Source organism: Dreissena polymorpha, chromosome 16 (assembly GCF_020536995.1).
Source record: "Dreissena polymorpha isolate Duluth1 chromosome 16, UMN_Dpol_1.0, whole genome shotgun sequence".
NCBI lineage: Eukaryota > Metazoa > Mollusca > Bivalvia > Myida > Dreissenidae > Dreissena > Dreissena polymorpha.
The window spans coordinates 46,735,941-46,755,647 of NC_068370.1; the positions used below are offsets into that span (position 1 = coordinate 46,735,941).

Sequence of the window (19,707 nt, forward strand, 5' to 3'; positions counted from 1 at the left end):
AAGAAAACTTTGTTAAGGAATTTTGTACGATTCCAAATGTACCGGTAACACATGAGAACCCTTGAGAAGTTATTTTGAATAAGCTCATGGTATCCGAATCAGTAGAACGTACCATACAAGTTTTAAACACGGATACAACAAAATAGAAAATCCATCCACTTTGCTATTTCTTCATCGTCTTTAAAAATATAAATGTATATCAATTGACCACTCATAAATTGGCATTTGTTTTTAGAAAAAAAAAGTTATTATCACTGACAGCTAGTCATGATTCATTCGCACAAAGAAATTACGGATTCCGAGAAAGGCTATATATTGTATCTACCTTAAACCCTAAGGGCAGAATGCGCTGATAGAAACGCCCATAACATTATTATTAAACCATAAACGGACGAAACTTGTGACAAAAAAATATATTTAGTTCGAGTTTGTTGGTTATACATAAAAAAGATAATAATATTAAAAGCTTCAAATCTTATTGTAACACGATAAACATTTGCAACTCCACCATGGAAAATAATTAATATAAGCTGTACGCTTGTTTTCTAATCCATGAATTTCTTACCTTGCAACAATGTATTGAATTGTATGATTACGAAATGAATAAATATGTTTAAACTAAACATTTGCAGCATGTTTGCATTATCTAAATTAAGATAGTTTGCCCTATTTGATTAGCGCTCAGTTTTGCCGCACAAATATTTTTCCAATATAGGTCGAAAGTAAACGCAGAGAGCTACGACGAAAACATTATATAAACATGATTTCGGCACTGCCTTCAGGAGCGACCTTTGCAGCATGATTTGATTTTTGTATCAGTTTGAAAGCGAAATAAAGATTTTTAAACATGTCTTATTCGGATATAAACTCTTGCATTTTAGAAAGTGCGTTTTCTCGTTTTGTTTTGTTTTTCATAGTTCCCTTTCATAGTTTATTTCAATCGTACATAAATTCGGTATTGCATTTATTTACTCATCATTTACGCATTCGTTCTTCATTTATGCATCAATCACTTTCCTCCCTCCATAATCAAACCACATCCAATCATAAACCCACATTTCATGTTTGTTGGCATACAACGACAAAACAATGTCTAGATTGAGACAGTCGGATTGTAATACACTGGTAGTTATACACTTTCATCACAGTTATAACATCTTTGTTTATGGTATTAAGATATGATGACATACATATATACATTTATTTGTATACCTATAAGCTTATACGCAGTGAGATTCGTCACGTGTTTTTTTAGCTGTTAATAATCCATATGCTAGTTGTTCGGTTGCGGCCCAAACGGTCTACAATAGGACCATATGCATATACAATTATCCACCTCCCTCCCCCAATATGAATCCCTCTCTCATTTATAACTATTCCTTTAATGTAGGATATTGAACGTCTATTTAGATCATCTATGCATAAAGTTTTTTATGGTAGGCTTTAGCTCTCGATTTTTTCGTCGTGCCGTCCAATACCATTTCATTCAAACGCCATCTCCGCCTTTATCGCTAGGGAAAAATGAACATTAATTATCTTTTGGCGCCTCTTTTGCATAGCTGTTAACCTCGTTACGGTCTGTATCATTCTTATGTCACAAGAGCTTATTTTTATTTTTAAAATTTAAACTTTTTAAATCTTTATATCTTTAACTTCAAACGTCAATTATTCACTATTGTGCGTGCAACATTGTATCGTGGTCCTTTTCTAAGTTTGTTTATACATTTATTGGCATACAACGTGATTATAAATTGTATTTTCATATGGGTAAGCGTGCTGATTTATTTATTTTACAGAGACTCACACGCCAAATTCTCGACCTCAGTGCATGGATAGGAGCGTTCATATCCATACCGCCTTTACACACCACATAAAAATAGTCAATTAAAATAGTATTCTTATTTTATATAATTTCATTTCTCTATTTTACTTTACTTTTTTCTTTTTCTTTAAACCACTGATAGAAAGGTCAATCATGTAGACAATATTTCAATATTTCGTGTACGATATGCATCAAATAAGAACATTTTGCTAGTTAACCTTAATCTTCGCATCGTTAACTCTCCCCTCACCCCCCCCCCCCCCCCCCCCCGTGTTAAAAGAAGACATCGTATTCACTGGTTAATTTTTAAAAACATGTATGCCAAGTTCTGAGATGATTGGTAGTTTGATGTTTTCACATTTCAGCACGGAAGGATTGCCGGATGCTTTTTAAAGTTTGTTATTCAGATAAAATAATTTCAATCAAAAACAATTTGATATATACGAAAATAAAATTGAGGCGAGTTGTCTTCCTGTTTTGGGCGAGTTTTTCCTTCAAGTTATATTATGGGCATTTTTCACTGTTGAATTGAGCTGAAAAGAATTAACAGGTCAAAAGAGTTAGTTAAAATGTGGTTACTGACCAATTATCTGCAACTCATCTTGCTACCAGTGGTTTATAAAACTATATTTTATATTCGATATTTTACATGACTGGTGAGTCCTGTAAGCCGAAATGATCCGTAAAACAAAATTGTGTCTTTGTGTCGTATGAACGAATCTGCACTAAAACTAAATTTAGTATCACATCGTACATGACAAACGAAAGTACGGTTGAGATTCAAATGCATTATTTTTCTCTTTCCGGGCAAAGACCTAGAATAAATAAATTTATTCTAGGTCTTTGTTCCGGGGTATTGTTTTAGTATGTTGATGCTGCATTAACACATATAAGTGTATACGAAGTGAAAACACCAAAAATAAACTACGGTTGCGATAGACACCAATACACTGTTAGATGTCCATAATATCACTTTAAAGTTGAGGCGAGTTCACCATATTTTTGTGGTGACTGGTCCTTGGGCGATTTGGCCATGGAGTGAGTTAATTGGCACCCATTAGTAGTTTGTAGCCGCAAAATTGGTCATGTGACTTGCAAATTCACAACTCAACAAAATGGCGACTAAATTGTTTTGTTTTGGGGCGATTGTGTTTGTTTTGGTCCCATCTACAGTCTGCGACGTGTTTGACAGTATATTAGATGACGTCTCTTCGTGCAAACAAGCCTGCAAAAATACATTCACGCCTCATACTTTCGAAAAGGTTTAGATTAATATACATATCTGACTGTTTTTCAATTCATTTACAATTTTGTCAAATCATACACTCAAGTCAAAGATGTAAAGTCTAAATAGTAAAACTTATAATTAAGGAGCAATATTTTCTAAACTTTGCCGAGACAAAGGGCCCAAAAGTGGGACTGTCCCGCCGAGATCGGGACGTCTGGCATGTATGGTTGAATTGTAATATATTGATACAAATATGTTATAATAAAACACAATATGCAAGAAAAATGATACATTAAGATGAATTTCATAAAAATGCAGCAAATACAAATTAGCGCCCCGAGCCTAGTGTGACGAAGATATTTCGTACATATTTTCCTACAATAACCTACAGTACACTCCATGCGTTTTCCCCAATTTCCCTCCATACTCTGCAGTGATTGACCTGGAGGGAGATTAAGAAAATCCCGCCAGACGCGGCGTTTGCATGATTTTGGATGCGGCGGTTAACAATCGGCAAAACTGATAAGCCGACGCGGCGGCCCTCGACGTTGGCAACGCAGGGGAAACTCCACGTTTTACGAGATAACAATCAATTTAATTTTGTTTGACTTCCTAATTTTCAAATAAAATTACATTTATTTCAAGTACATACATGTACATGTAGTATAATATTTACAATTAAAAAAAACAACCAAGATAGATCGATCCCGATGTGGTTGTAGAAGTAGTTGTTGTTGTATAGAAAACTCGTTGATTTACAACAAACAAAACGTCGCCTTTTAACTAATACTTACCAATAAATATAAACACAGTTTGCAACATTGTTTTTATTTTGATAATTGAATCCAAAGTTTTCATGTTAGCAGGTTATTTTCTATACTGAACATGTAAACAAATGACCAAGGACCCTAAAAATCTTGAAAATCTGTGTGAATTGATAGTTTGACGTAATCAAACAAAAGCCGCTTCCTGTCTAAAGGCATAACTTACTCAAGTAAACACGTTCAACGAATGCATAAGGAATGGTTTTAATTGTCGGAACAAAGTCAATTCTCTGCTCGCTAATGCAATTATTTTCTTTTTGAAGTTAGGTTATTCCATTGATTGCTAAAAGAAGGTGGTAACTATTGAGTTGATAGTTGCATTTAATATTCACAGTTGTATTCTTGTTGCGTCGACATTCAAATCAATGTTTACCAGTAATTATGGACCAAATCGGCAGAGTGACATTCACACATGTTAATCCCTTTTGTCAAAACACCGCAGACAGCAGTCTACACAATAGGTCAGTAGACAAGCTTTGCATGTTTTCATAACGTCAAACACATAAAATCCAGTTCCGCCCAGATGTCTTCTTTAATCAGTTTACAGTACAATTACTGTCAAAATAATTACTCTACTAAAATACCGTAACGATAAAGATTCGGCGTGTATGATTTGAAATTATTTTGGAGGAAATATCAACTTATTCGCGATATAATTTTGTTAAAAAATACCAAAGAAACTTTTAACCGAAATCAACAAAATTCAATGTTCTCTGCGCTATAAAGTTTGTATAATCAAAGTACTGACAGTACTGGTGTGACGATGCTTTTGAAGAGGATGGATATAAAACATCAATTTAAGTCTATCTATATCACCACAATTGTGTTTGTTGATACAAACATTTGGGTACGATAAAAAATTTGGGTACGAAAATTTTGGGTACGAAAAAAAATTTGGTACGAAAAAAATTTTGCGTACAAAACATTTTTGGTACGAAAAAAGTTTAGGGGTACGGGGAAGTAGTACCCGTGGGTAACTTGACCCATTGAGCGAAACTGGGAGGCGGGTCACATTCTTGTTCATTAAGTATGGCAATACCTTCATGATGATTCTCGAAAGTAGGTATGAGCACATAGCCGGACCATGTGAGCTCAATCGTATGAGCACTTGACTATCCGAGTTCGTCCATGAACATATGGATAAGTTAACTAATAGCGAAATGACCTTATACATGTATATGCTGAAATCTAACAATCGAACGAAATATCAAACATGGTATGTACACTTAGGTTGTTGTGTAATTTCTGTTAGAATAGCGTATTCAATATGTAAATTTTAAATGATTGTGCCCGCACTTGAGTTTGTTGCCTTGTTTGAGTCTATACGCGCCTTGGCTGCACCCAGTCTGTGTATTTGTGTTTTTCCAAGGTAATGAGTTACCTCCGCGCTGAGGCTGCATAATGTTGGGACCCGGAGTGTGTCCAGCACTCCTACTTAATAAGATTAGATTGGCGACAGTTGGGAGGAATTTTGAATGATAGCTGCAATTTCCAGCTATTTGTTTTGTACTGAAATACTTTTAAATTTTTTATATGGTCAAATGCTGCAGGGGATGTGATTATCCGGAAAAAACACCTGTCCGGAATGGTGACCACAAAACAGACAAAATATAACATTGCGCCGGGAGCGGGAATCAAACCGGTGTCGTAAAGGTGAAAAAGCGAACGTGACGGACAATTACGCAAACAAATGTTGTTATATCTATATATATCATAGCAGTGCAGCGTTTACAATTTGCAGGTTCGAAATTGTTCGCATTCTTTAGTTTTGTGATCACGTAAAAAGTTAATATTACATGTTTTATTCGCAATTTATTTACTTAATCGAGAACAAATATCAAACAAAATAGAGAAAATATATAGTTGTTTCATTGGTCCATAAAAATAAAATGGATGTAAAATCACTTATTTTAAATTAACGTTCTGATACACTTATTGAATCTGTTTCCCCAGGATATGCTGTTCTATTAATATTTACCTTTATCAACACGAACGACAACTCTGCTAGGAGAATTTTATCAATGAAAATCAACGAGCAATCTCCTACGCAGTGGCGAATGCCAAGGGAAGTAACTGAAAAATCGAGTTATCTCAATCGGACTGGCTCGGTCTTTTACATAGGTTCCCATTGTGAAGATTTTTTTTACTGGTTATCAAACCTTAGACGACGCTGTTCCAGCATCGTCAAAAAAATTAATACACGCACGCTTTGCAGGAGTATACCTTGTACATTTCAGCATAATTTTCGCGCGCTTTTGTCGGGAAATATACATGATGACTGTATATTGGAAGCATTTGTAAACGTTGTGTTAACATTAAAAATCGTAGTGTGTTACGGATTACTTATTATTATTCTCATTTGGAAATTTTACGGAACATTTATTCTTGTCTTATATGTGTTATGATTTAAATATTAATTTGTCAAATGTCTTATATTCATTCATATTGTAGACGTACCTGTGAATTAAAAAACATAATTTGTATACATATTAATTTTCTATACAATTATCTTTTTTATACATGTACTACAGTATTTAAACAATTTATTATAACAATGTTTTTATTTTTTGGCATGCCCAGTAGCACACTGCTAACGCGGCGTTCGCGGCGGTCACTGATAAGAACGGAAATTGTCTGCATTTACCGACTATGCTAAAGTAATACACGCCGTGGGAATTAGCAAACGCGGCGTAACGCCGAGCGTTTTATCGAGTTCACCTCGCTCTCTCAACGCTGCATGAACACTCGCTAGCAGAAAAAACCCGCGGAGGGAGCGCGTTTTTTGGGGAAAACGCGTGGAGTGTACTGTAAGCATTCGTCTTTTTAGTAAGTGTTTGTGTGTCGTATGATTCGGTATCACTGCAGGAATTTCAAATGAACGGTTAAACTAAATTTAGATTCACATCGTGCATGCATAATATACATGCTGGCGTATTTGGCTGTAGAGCCCTTTTCAATTTCAGAATTAAATATCTGGCTTATTTAGCATTTTTCGACACATGTTCTTCGTAACTTTTATTTTAGTTTATATTGAAATATATGTATATAACAAGTTTTTTTTACACATTTTATATTAATTAATAAATAGTTGACAAGATCCTACATACCCGCTTTAATAAATTACATGTTTTATACTCAAACCAAGTTAACTCATGGTATTTCATTAGCGCCCTATGGATTTTGTTTAAATACAAACCTGTGTCACCTACTTGTCAAATCTGACAAAAACATCTCTTACTGCCAGTATGAATTAATCTTTGGTTGTAAAGAAAACAATTCTGAGCCAACGGGGATTGAAACTGTGACCTCCAGAGTGGTAGTTGGACACAGGGATCATATTTTCCGGCAACATCAATCGGTCTGGATTTAACTGGGGAAAATGTGTCCGAAAATTATATCCGAAATCATGACAAATTACGTTAAAATATATACAATTGATTTTGCCATTCACGAAGATGGTATAATAAAAGTACAAGTTAAATTCCCTTAGGCATTTTTTTAAACAGTAAATACGAGTTTTCTCAATTGGTTTTATCATTTGCTATTTCATTGTTGTTTCGTGCACGGACTCTAGATGAGTCAATATACGCTCCGTGTATCGTGTGCTGTTTTAACTGACTTTTTTTCATCGTTGTCAATATTATTAATCTGTGTGATTTGATACCACGCATCTAAACTTCCGGTGGTGGTTATTCAACAACAAACAATAAAGTACACAAATTATTTCGATTCTAACACGATTTTTACTAAAGCTTTATACAATGTATATTATTTTTCTTGTGTACTTGTGTGAAGTTCCGCCCATAAAATAACTTTTGGCTGTTCTGTCAATCAGATCCGCGACTTTCATTTATTGCCGGATTATTAGGCTGGTGGAAAATTTATCGGCATGTTTTGGTTAGTTACAGCGCGTGCTTTCAGTGTATAAGGTCCGCCCACAATTATTGCAGAATATCCTATTTTCTTCTTTGTTTATATGAAAGTTTACTGTTTCATGCATGAAAAGCACAATTTCCACGAGGATAACATCAAGATTTCCATCTCCGAAGTAACTGTCAACGATTTATCGTGGACGAGTACACATTACAGACCGATTAATTAGTGTGCTAGGTATAAGCCATGAAATTAACAATTGATATTGACACGGGTTATTCACGCATGACTAATACACAACCGCGCGAATCTTCGCTGCTTGGGGTCATACTAGTCGCCTGACATGCAATAAACTGGTCCTGACCGGTTTAGAGACTGCAGCGAATGGTATATCACACCTAATCGAGATAAGAATGTAAATAGGGGGTGTTAGCATGTTCACTGTGTAATCGATTTCATGACATGCGAATTTTAGCAAACAGAATAGGACCGACTGTTTGGGATTTTCAATCGGTCTTTCATGACCCCAATCGGTCTAGGACCAACAAAACCGAAAAAATATGATCCCTGGTTGGACACTATCCGCGTCGCTAAAGAGCTAGCCCAACAGCAAGGCTATTGGGAGTGACCTTATGGCTTATTTCACTACAATTATCAGGGACTACCCTAGGCCTTAAAAATAGGGCGAAGTGACTTCTCCTTTTTCTGAAATATATGTATCCTATTTGGCTTCATGACACACAGAACAATGCCAAAGTCCTTTGTCATCACACACATACCAGTCCAAAACTGGCCTGATTCAAGTTTTATACAAATTACTTTTGAGGAGTTAACTCAGTATCTGAGTCTACATCTTAATCAACTAAATCAATCTTTCATTTTTTTACCACTATTAACACTTCCTGATTTGAGAAAACCAAATCCACTTAGTCATTTGCTACATTTTTACAATTTAATATAAAATGAATCCATCAATCAAAATTTACAGAACAATATAAAATGAACTGTGATTCCAGTTTATATAAGATGGGTGTTACTCTTAATTATAGGTGGATTAAAAACTGACAAAACTCGCTGGACTTAATTGTGGATCTACGTAATTAATAGACCTTTGATCAATTTTTTGTTTAATTATTTTTGCCGACTTTCTTTTACCGTGCCGTCTGCCAAAAGCTGCAATTATCGGATGGTCAATCAATTATCATGTAATCATTAAACAACTTACGGAACCCGCGAAGAGGCACGAGTGTGTTGTTATAGCATAAACAACAAACAATAAACTTGCTAATCACCTGCGGGCGGTAGCACACTTTTGCAAAAAATAATTGGGCAGTTTTATTACGCTTTTCCAGTCTTGCTTACTCAAAAAATCGGGCGACTTGATCTTTGCTTTTCTGGGCTCGTAGGGCGAAATCACGGGAGTTAGAGCGAAATTATTGCTCTTTAGTCTAGTCGCCTGTTGGGTAGTCCCTGAATTATTAAATGACGTAAAACTCAGACTTTAACAATATTTGAATTTGTATAGTTTAATTGATTGCCTTAATGAAAAAATCAGACAGTGTTTGAAAATAACTGTGATATTTTTTTATTTGATGTCTTAAATTTCATTTAAATTGTTGTATACAATATTGATTGTTACTGTGAAAAAAAAACAGAATGGTATGTCAAATCTTTGTATATTCATGTCTAATTTAATTTAGGGCTGTTAAACCTATTTATTGCCAATCTACCAGGTGGAAAAATAAACAACAATTAAGGACAGTGGTGTTGTTTTTGTTTCTACCGCAGTTAATATTGAAGGATTTTCGTCATTTAAAGGCAATTATCCGATTAAGTTAAGTTGAATATGATTGTCCTTTAAATCATTTATCTGATATACAAAGATGGTTTCTACAAACGCATCAAATGTTCCTTAAGTTCAGCAAGACTGGTGTTGCAGGCTACAAGTATTTTTATGTCCCCCACTATAGTAGTGGGGGACATATTGTTTTTGCCCTGTCTGTTGGTCCGTTGGTCTGTTGGTCTGTTTGCGCCAACTTTAACATTTTGCAATAACTTTTGCTATATTGAAGATAGCAACTTCATATTTGGCATGCATGTGTATCTCATGAAGCTGCACATTTTGAGTGGTGAAAGGTCAAGGTCATCCTTCAAGGTCAGAGGTCAAATATATGTGGCCAAAATCACTCATTTTATGAATACTTTTGCATCATTGAAGATAGCAACTTGATATTTGGCATGCATGTGTATGTGGAGCTGCACATTTTGAGTGGTGAAAGGTCAAGGTCAAGGTCATCCTTCAAGGTCAGAGGTCAAATATATGTGGCCCAAATCGCTTATTTTAAAAATACTTTTGCAATATTGAAGATAGCAACTTGATATTTGGCATGCATGTGCATCTCATGGAGCTGCACATTTTGAGTGGTGAAAGGTCAAGGTCATCCTTCAAGGTCAGAGGTCAAATATATGTGACCCAAATCGCTTATTTTATGAATACTTTTGCAATATTGAAGATAGCAACTTGATATTTGGCATGCATGTGTATCTCATAGAGCTGCACATTTTGAGTGGTGAAAGGTCAAGGTCATCCTTCACAAGGTCAAGGTCATCCTTCAAGGTCAAACAACATATAGGGGGACATTGTGTTTCACAAACACATCTTGTTCTGGGTGCCTTTGCATTTTGACTCGCTCTGCTCTAATTATCCTGCAGCGAGTTTAGGTATTCTGGCAGACCAATATTTACCAGAAGTGGTGGTTGGGGCTTAACCCGTAATGAAACACTTCCACTTTAGTTCTTCTGAGAAATAAAACACCATACATTTTTTTACTTAACTTATACAATACAATACGTGAGATTGTTAAGAGAGTGGCTTTGTAGCACCTTTGAATGATTGGGGGTATATAATATTATGTTTTGCCTGTCTGTCTGTCATTGTATATGTGTGTCTGTCCCAAAACTTTAACCTTGGTCATAACCTTTGCAATATTGCAGATAGCAACTTGATATTTGGCATGCATGTGTATCTCGTGGAGCTGCACATTTTGAGTGGTGAAAGGTCAAAGTCATCCTTCAAGGTTAAAGGTCATTTTTGTTCTAAAAAAGCTGCTGTGCGGCTTCAAAGCGGCGCAGTAGGGGGCATTGTGTTTCACAAACACAGCTCTTGTTTTATTTTAAATATTATTTTTGAAAGATTCTCAAAATATTAACTGGAAATTGCATGTTTTATCCAAAAATCTCTAATTTGAAATCGTGTATTGGGTAAATCATGCACCAGTTCCATGAAATTTCACTTACAAATAATAAATTATACCCAATGATAACAATTAACTATAATTATTAATGTTTAGATAACAATATTAAACTTGAAAATAAAATAAAATTCATTAGCTGCGACTTTGCATGTTGAAATAGAAATGAAGTTAATTTTACTGTTACTTAGAGGAAAAACTGTTTTCTGTGTCTGCATCCCCAATAACCCTTCTTGGTAACATTTAAATGCTGTATGGCTCCATTGTCCATTCCTATTACTGGTATTAATTTTTCAACAAAATTATATCACACTGGTGCCAAATAAGAAACAAACAATTCATGCTTAGCAATGTCGATGCATAATGTACATAATGTTATTCATCATATTTAATTTCCAGGGACAGCCAAAGTGGAATATACCCCCCTCATAACCCATAGTAGTTTGTTAAGCTTAATGCACTGTCCATTTCTCTACATTCATTACCCGTTTTACTCTACTAGAGTGGCAGTGAGGAATGCTGTAACCGGGGATGTCGGCTCTTCTCAATGGTGGAATTCATCTATGATGACTTGAACACCACCACTGAAGTCTGTATCAGTTGTGAGTATGCGCATATTTGATTTACCCCCCCCCCCCCCCCACCCCACCCCCACCCCCCGTTCACACATAGACGCCGCGTCTACTACAATCAAAGCGTGGCCGATCGTGACAAATAGCAGGAGAAACGTAGTGCAGTCTTCATAAGTGCAGTATGATCGCGGTAGTGTCTTCATGATCGGAGAGCTATACGCGGGATAGTGCCCAACAATATTCTGTGTATATATATATAGGGGCATCATAGTACGGTCAAAATGAAGACCATAATTTGCCAAATTGCTCGATTTAGACTCCGATCGGCCTCGATCCGCCCCAATCCAAACCTTTTTCAGCTGGTGACTTGATCGGGATGATGGTCGTAAAGTCGCAGCTCTGTGAGAACGGGGGGGAGGGGGGGGGACTTTAGCAAGGTTAAATAAACGCGTGCCTTGCCAGATAGTTCTTATGCCATATGCAGTTAGCGAGGCTCAAGCTTTTCCTACCCATCTGGGCAGTCTGTTAGTAGCCACCCTCTCAGCTTAGTTGCTATCAGCCAATGGTAATTTTCTTTCCCCCAAAAAATATTAAAATTTATATCTATATATTATGGGACTATTTTTTTCTACTGTGTGAAAATTTATATAACGTTGTAGCCATAAGTTCATCAAGAATGACCATTCAAGAAGTGTCATTAGAAACATCGCGACTTACATTTTATTATGTAATGTCTACAAAGACAGATTTCTTTGGCTTAAAACGGCCTTTTTGTGATTAAGATGTATCAGTTGACATTATTTTAATGAGTTATTTTTTAATTTGATTGGCTTTACCATGCCAATCGCTTCTAACATTAACCAACTTACTTTTAGCTATGCTGAATATTATTTATTTTTGTTATAAAGTATATGCAGATAAATCCATTAAAACTGTGATCCTTGATTTGCAATATCTTTTATGTTATTTGGTGTTGTGTTTAACTGGATAAGTATTTCTGGTAGAGAGCTTGGACTTAATAAATTCATATATATTGACCAGCATGAGAACCTTCTCAATTACCTATTTTGGTTCTTTTTTTTCCAACATGAGTGGAGTTTTCAGGTGAAAGGATGTGTTTGAGCATCCGTGTCCTATGGACACATTTTTAGTTTATAATAATTATGAAATACATTAATATGCAGATACATGTCTTATCTGGAGCTCTGTATTAGACTAAGCTGTTAAGTTGTCAGTCTGCATTTTTTTCCAAATACATATTGTTAGCAGCGCATAGTTACTTGTCCCTGATTTGATACTAGGACACGTATTCACCAAACAAATCTTAGACTTGAGTCTTATCATAAATAATACTATTGTCCCCTACCGGTAAAACCGAAGGGGACTTATGGTTTGCACTCCATCTGTCTGTCAGTCTGCCTGTCTGTCAGTCAGTCAGTCCGTCACACTTTTCTGGATCCTGCGATAACTTTAAAAGTTCTTAATATTTTTTCATGAAACTTGAAACATGGATAGATGGCAATATGGAGATTATGCACGTCATTTCATTTTGTGCCTACGTCAAAAATTCTGATTTCTATGGCAAAAAAAAATATTAAAAATTACTGACAACAATGGTGGAGTTTCACCAGTAGGGGACCATATTGCTTGGCAATCTCATGTTTAAATTGGAATATTAAAAAATAGTCAGTGTTTATTAAAATGCTGGATGTTTTTTTGTTGTTTTTAAGTCTATTCTTTCTTCTCAAGTATACAAATTGGTTGATGAGTATGGTTCTAGATTTTTATTACTGAGCACATGAAAGCCTGATTGTTGACTGATTGTGTTTTAGCCTGTCAGGAGGCCTACACAGTCAAAGATGACTTTGAGGCCTGTAAACTGGGCTGCCAGAGTCAGAAGCCTTTTGCAATAGAACACCTGCTCGCGGTATGTACAGTACAGGAAAAACAGTGCACGTATTATTTAACAATTTGCTAAGTTTAACAATAGCGTCCCGTCTGTTTAAACGAATGCAAAGTTTTAATACATGTTACCAGTATTTGTGTTAATGCGGATTTATGAGGCTTTTGAAATCGAAAATGGTATGGATGTTCCATTGCATGTCAAATTTGGAGTATAAAAAGTTATAGGTGGGTATATAAAAGTCACTCTATTGGTTTGTAAATTGTTAAGTCTGTCAGTTTTTGAACATCGAATGTTATTCATGTGTGTATGTTGATTGAAACACTTTCACATTTCTCAAGCAATATTACTTCACAGTATGGTATCACCATGTAATGATGTGCAAGACAATTTTCATACCCAGTGATCTGCACATTATTGAGGTATTAACCCTTAAATATAGCTGACAAATTTGTGATCAAACCTCTAGTTTTAGTTGGCCACAGACAAAACCAACTTTCCATGTAAGAAACCTGAACATAAGGCATTTCAGAGTGCAAGCTCTTGAAACAGCCCAAAGCCAGGTATTGATTTAAGTCTCTCTCTGTTAAATGCGAATTAATACATGTGCATAACATGTGGTCCAGATTAGCCTGTGCAGTGAATTAAACCCCTTTTCTGATATAAAGGCTCTTGTGTTTTCTAGGATGACCCATGGGAGCAGCACATTCATCTGGTGGACCCCTTCTCCTATCTACACGGTGTGTACAGCAGCATGTTCAACACGATTGTGAGCCAGGCAACCGTCAGCTGGACCATGTACATGAGCAACAGTGACGGCACAGTCATGGTTGTCAAGTCACCGTCCCAGTACAAGGTCATGAGCATGGGGCCAGGTGGTGTGGACACGTTGAATGATGATGGTGCGTGTGTTTTTATCTCCACTGGCCAAAGGCCAGCGGGGCTTATATCTTGGTCCTGTGTCCGTCGTGCGTGCGTCCGTCCGTCCGTGCGTTAACTTTTCCTTTTAACATCTTCTTCTCCTAAACTACTGGTCCAATTCTGATGAAATTCCTCAGGAATGTTTCTGGGGTGAACCTATTTCAAATTTGTTCAAATTATCCCCCCTGGGATCAAATTTGACCCTGCCCTGGGGGTCGCAAAATTGAAAATTTGCTTATATAAGGCATATTTTGTGAAAACTATCAAAATCTTTTTGTCCATAACCATTGGGCCTAGGGCTATCAAATTTGGTATGTAGAGACATCTAATAGTCCTCTACCAAATTTGTTCAAATTATGCCCATGGGGCGTCAAATTTGACCCTGCCCCGGGGTTCACAAAATTGAACATATGCTTATATAGGTTCTATTTTGTGAAAACTTTACAAATCTCCAGTCCATAACCATTGGGCCTAGGGCTACCAAATTTGGTATGTAGTGGCATCTTATAGTCCTCTACCAAGTTTGTTCAAATTATGCTCTGGGGTAAAGTTTGACCCTGCCCCGAGGGTCACAAAATTGAACATATGCTTATATAAGGCCTATTTAGTGAAAACTTTAAAAAATCTTCCTGTCCATAACTGTATGGCATAGGGCTACCAAATTTGCCATGTAGTGACATCTAATAGTTCTCTTCTTAGTTTGTTTAAATTATGCCCCTGGGGTCAAATTTGAAACTGCCCCGGGATGTCACAAAATTGAACATATGCTTATATAATGCCTATTTTGTGAAAACTTTAAAAAAAATCTTGTCTATAACCATTAGGCCTAGGGCTACACAATTTGGTATGTAGTGACATTGTATAGTCCTCTACTCAGTTTGTTCAAATTATGCCCCAGGGGTCAAATTTGACCCTGCCCAGTGTTTTTTTTCAGTTTTGGGGCCTCAGGGGGAAAATTCGCGCGTAAAAGGATAAATGGGGGAAATTTCTATGCTTAGCTAGTAACAGTACAAAATCAAGTTTTAACACTATAATTCACCATACAGAGGGAGAAAAACATAATTTAAACTCTTTTATTCATAAACAGGTTATGTTCATGTTCAAAGTTCAACATTTCTGGGCTTTTCAGCGAATTTATCAATTATTCTGGTGACCTCCTTTTCACCAAGTCTCTCCGTGTGCAGACAAAGTCTGATCAGGGACTCCAGTGTAGCTTCCCCAAGCCTGTTTCTCTGTGGCGTGCAAAGCAGGTTGAGCAAACTAAACAGTCTTTCAACACTCTGTTGACCGGACGTTTCTGGCGTTTCACTGCCGGTATTTGAAGAAGACTGACTTTTAAGTTGTACTTGTTTGAAAAGAATATCAATTTAAAACAGATTTGTCAATTTTTTTACGATAGCTTTTGTTGTTGTGCGACATGTTGGAATACGTATGGTTTGCGGTATATGTCGTAAAGCGAAAGTCGTGATAGTGAACTATGTACGGTTTGCGGTAAAGGCTAAAATAAAGTAAACACGCGGATGCAGTTCAGGAAAAATGTAGTAAATTCGTAACGAAAGACGTATTTAAATGAGGTATTGATTAAAATTGAATAACACTTCCGAGAAGGGAATTTTAAAAATATTTGGGGGAAAAATATATACTCTAAAGATGGGGGAATGGGGCCGAATAACGCCGAATCATTCATCCAAAAAAAACACTGCTGCCCTGTGGGCCACTAAATCGATTATATGCTTATATAGTGCCTATTTTGTGAAAACTATAAAAATCCTATTGCCCTTAACCATAAGGCATAGGGCTACCAAATTTGGTATGTAGTGACATCTAATAGTTCTCTACCAAGTTTGGTCAAATTATGCCCCTCGGGTCAAATTTGACCCTGCCCGGGGGGTCACAAAACTGAACATACGCTTATATAGGGCCTATTTTGTGAAATCTTTAAAAATCTTTCTGTCCATAACAATTGGGCCTAGGGCTACCAAATTTGGTATGTAGTGACATCTAATAAACCTCTACCAAATTTGTTCAAATAATGCCTCTGGGGTCAACTTTGACCCTGCCTTGAGGGGGGGGGGGGTCACAAAATTGGCTACCAAATTTGGTATGCAGTAACATCTTATAGTCCTCTACCAAGTTTGTTCAAATTATGCCCTTTGGGTCAAATTTGACCCTGACCCGCGGGTCACAAAATTGAACATTATATACGCTTATATCTTGCTTATTTTGTGAAAACTTTAAAAATATTCTTGTCCTTAACCCTAGGACCTAGGGCTACCACATTTTGTATGTAGTGAGATATAGTAGTCCTCTACAAAGTTTGCTCAAATTATGCCCCTGGGGTTATATTTGACCCAGCCCATGGGGGTCACAAAAGTGTACATGTGCTTAAATAGGGCCTATATTTAAGTATTTGCACATGCTGAGAATATTTGTTTCAGTCTTTTTTTCAGCAGTGGAGCGATACAGGGCCACCATGGCCTTCTTGTTTAAGAAATCAAATTATGATTTTGTGTGTGTGAAAAGAGTAAAGTGAAGAGTAAAGAGCAAGATTATGCCTTTAATGGTGTCATTTCCATTGACATTGTACATCTTTTATATGATAACCATAGTTTGTTATTGAAAAGTGTTAATTCTTTATTCACTATATTTTTATGTGGCCAAAAAAACTTGAACGTAATAAAACATTTTTTAATTTTCTTTGAGACACCAGCTTTTCTGAATTAATCAAAATCTGGGATACAAAGTCTGCAACTGAAATAAAAAACCTTAGGACAGCAAGTAGTCAATTCCAGTGCATTATTTGACCCACTATGACAGTGATTAAGTGAATTTAAAAAGTATATGTTTGATGTATTCTGATTTACTTTATGGGAGTGACTAAAAGCACTTTGTAAAAATCGGTGTTTCTTTTTTATTTCTTTCAGAAATCACCGCCAGCTTCATCGAGACAAACATCAAGCCTCTGGACAACTCAGCGACCCCCTATCTCAAAACACACTCCTATGGTGCTCAGCGTAATGATGATGACCTGATTCATCTCTCTGCCCGTGACATTGATGCCAGCATTGGTCCCCATGACGACCACATGGACTGGTTGTCGTGCGTTGCCACGAAGACCGGGTTGCCAAGGTTACTGCTAAGCTGGCTGCTGTTGATGTGTGCTATCGTTATGATCTGGCTGTGTCTGTCTGCTGCCGTTACTGCGCCTGAACAGAAGGTGTACACTGAGCCTAAGGTTAGTTATTTAGCTTGTAAATATAACTATTTCTCAGAATGTGACGGCTGAAGGAGTAGCTATCTGTCTTAAACTTAATTATAAAGCTAATTTAAAGTGGCATTGTGACAGGACAGTATGGTGACATTGTCTGCACTGTAGTTTTATTGTCTAATAAATGAGACCTGGAATATGATTGTAGTGCTACTCTTTAATTTGGCTATAATTATTTTTGCTGAAACATCATATCACTTAAGGGTCACTTTGCTGGTTGAACTGCAAGTAACAATTTTCATTGGTTTGGAAAGTTATCTGTAAGCATTTTACTTAAACAATACTTTATCTGTTTTAAATGCTGTAATATGCATTTGTTAAGAAGGATACAATTAACATTTCCATCACATGAATTAAATTGTTTGAGAGAGAATATTGCCTATGTACACAATTGCCACTGTTTACTAGTATATGAAATAGATGTCTACACTTCTAAAAGTAATGGTGTTCGTTAATTATGCTGAAATAGATCGCCATGTTCAGTCCAATTTGTAGTTTCAACTTAAGACCAATACTTATATTGAATTTATGTTTAAAAAGAATGCACAAAAGCAGTAACAACAACTTTTTTTTCAGAAACTGAGCATAAATGGGGATCAAGAAGTCATTGCAGAGATGCTGGCCAAGGGAGTTAAACCATGCTACCCACAAGTGAGGCCAGAGTTGTCTTTCCTGCCCATTAAGATCAGTGTCCACAGGATCTAGTTGGATGTTAGTTCAGGCTCATTGAAATAAAGTCCCAACACTCTCGTTAAATGAATTTCTCGCTGTTAAACATATCAGCACCATGCAAGAGGTTGGAAATGATTTTAATTTGATTTGTGTCTGGCAAAAACATGAAATCCTTTTTATTAATTATTCAACTCATTACTATAAAGCACAATTGGTCATTTAATGGTATGATGTATTCACTGTATGGAATGTATGAAGCTTTTCGCATTACCTAGTCACATGTGGGAATTTTTGTTTTCTTGATATTTTTTAGAATTACCATCAATTCATTGTGTATCTTTTGAGTAGGTGTGAAATTGTGGGTATATAAAGTTTTGAATCTCTCTTATTTTGTACATATGTCAAATACAGATTGATTAATATTAAAATTGTTTAAGAAGGTGTTTTTTTCGTATTATTTGTTATGTATTGCATTGAATTCTATGTCAGGTGGGAAATAAATCTATTACAACCAATAGTTGATAATTTTATATCATTGAAAAAGAAATAAAATGTATATTTTTTATGTTATTGTATTTATGTCACAATATAGGTTACAAGATCATACATACACATTTTGTGCTATTGCCCACATTCCAATAAACATGTGTATTTTAGAGCAATATTCTATATGTTGCAGTTTACAACACATGTTTTTTTCATCAGTATATATGTATAACAGTGTGTATGTATATATAAATGTTTCACATTTGCAAGTGTAAATAAGTTTAAAATTCATGTGAATTTAATACAGTTTTTTCTTATTGTATGGACTATATCAATTAAAATAATATATGTATTCTTTTTGCTGTAAACAACTAATAAAAAACTTGATTGATATTATCATCGCTAAAAATAAACTTGAAATTGATTGTCATTTATCTACTTAATCATTCTGATTGTGTTCTTGTACATATGTAATTATAACACTTTGTTGGGAAAGGCTCAACTGATCTGTAAGTGTGGTTTCTTCTTAAGTGTGTTTGTATTTTTAGCTCGACTATTATATATGAAATATATATATAGTGGAGCTATCCTACTCACTCCGGCGTCGGCGTTTCATTTAGCGTTACATATTGCTTTCATATTTTGCTTACTTGTTTACCAACATGACCCCAACCTATAAACAAGAACAGACAACTCTATCAAGCATTTTTTCATAATTATGGCCCCTTTTCCACTTACAATATGCAGCAAATGTTTAAGTTTGCGTACTACCCCAAATATTTTCAATGTCCCTTGACATATTGCTTTCATATTTTGCATACTTATTTACCATCATGACCCCAACCTATAAACAAGAGCAGACAACTGTATCAAGCATTTTGAAAGAA

General features: G+C 35.9%; 1 protein-coding gene across 1 annotated transcript; it reads left to right on the top strand.

Annotated features, from left to right (window-relative positions):
- The first annotated feature begins 2,899 nt into the window (after positions 1 to 2,899).
- On the top strand, positions 2,900 to 19,004 carry LOC127862679 (transmembrane protein 59-like). Its single transcript, XM_052401921.1, has 6 exons — positions 2,900 to 3,084; positions 11,501 to 11,600; positions 13,403 to 13,497; positions 14,159 to 14,375; positions 17,319 to 17,629; positions 18,239 to 19,004. Exons 1-6 carry the CDS (start codon positions 2,938 to 2,940, stop codon positions 18,365 to 18,367), a joined length of 999 nt encoding a protein of 332 aa, XP_052257881.1. The 5' UTR covers positions 2,900 to 2,937; the 3' UTR covers positions 18,368 to 19,004.
- Positions 19,005 to 19,707: the final 703 nt, after the last annotated feature.

Bases quoted from the DNA above. Each gene is read 5' to 3' on its own strand.
- LOC127862679 (XM_052401921.1), top strand. From the start codon at position 2,938: ATGGCGACTAAATTGTTTTGTTTTGGGGCGATTGTGTTTGTTTTGGTC. The intron at 13,498-14,158 runs GTATGTACAGTA...TGTGTTTTCTAG, and splicing joins CAATAGAACACCTGCTCGCG to GATGACCCATGGGAGCAGCA. The intron at 17,630-18,238 runs GTTAGTTATTTA...CTTTTTTTTCAG, and splicing joins AGGTGTACACTGAGCCTAAG to AAACTGAGCATAAATGGGGA.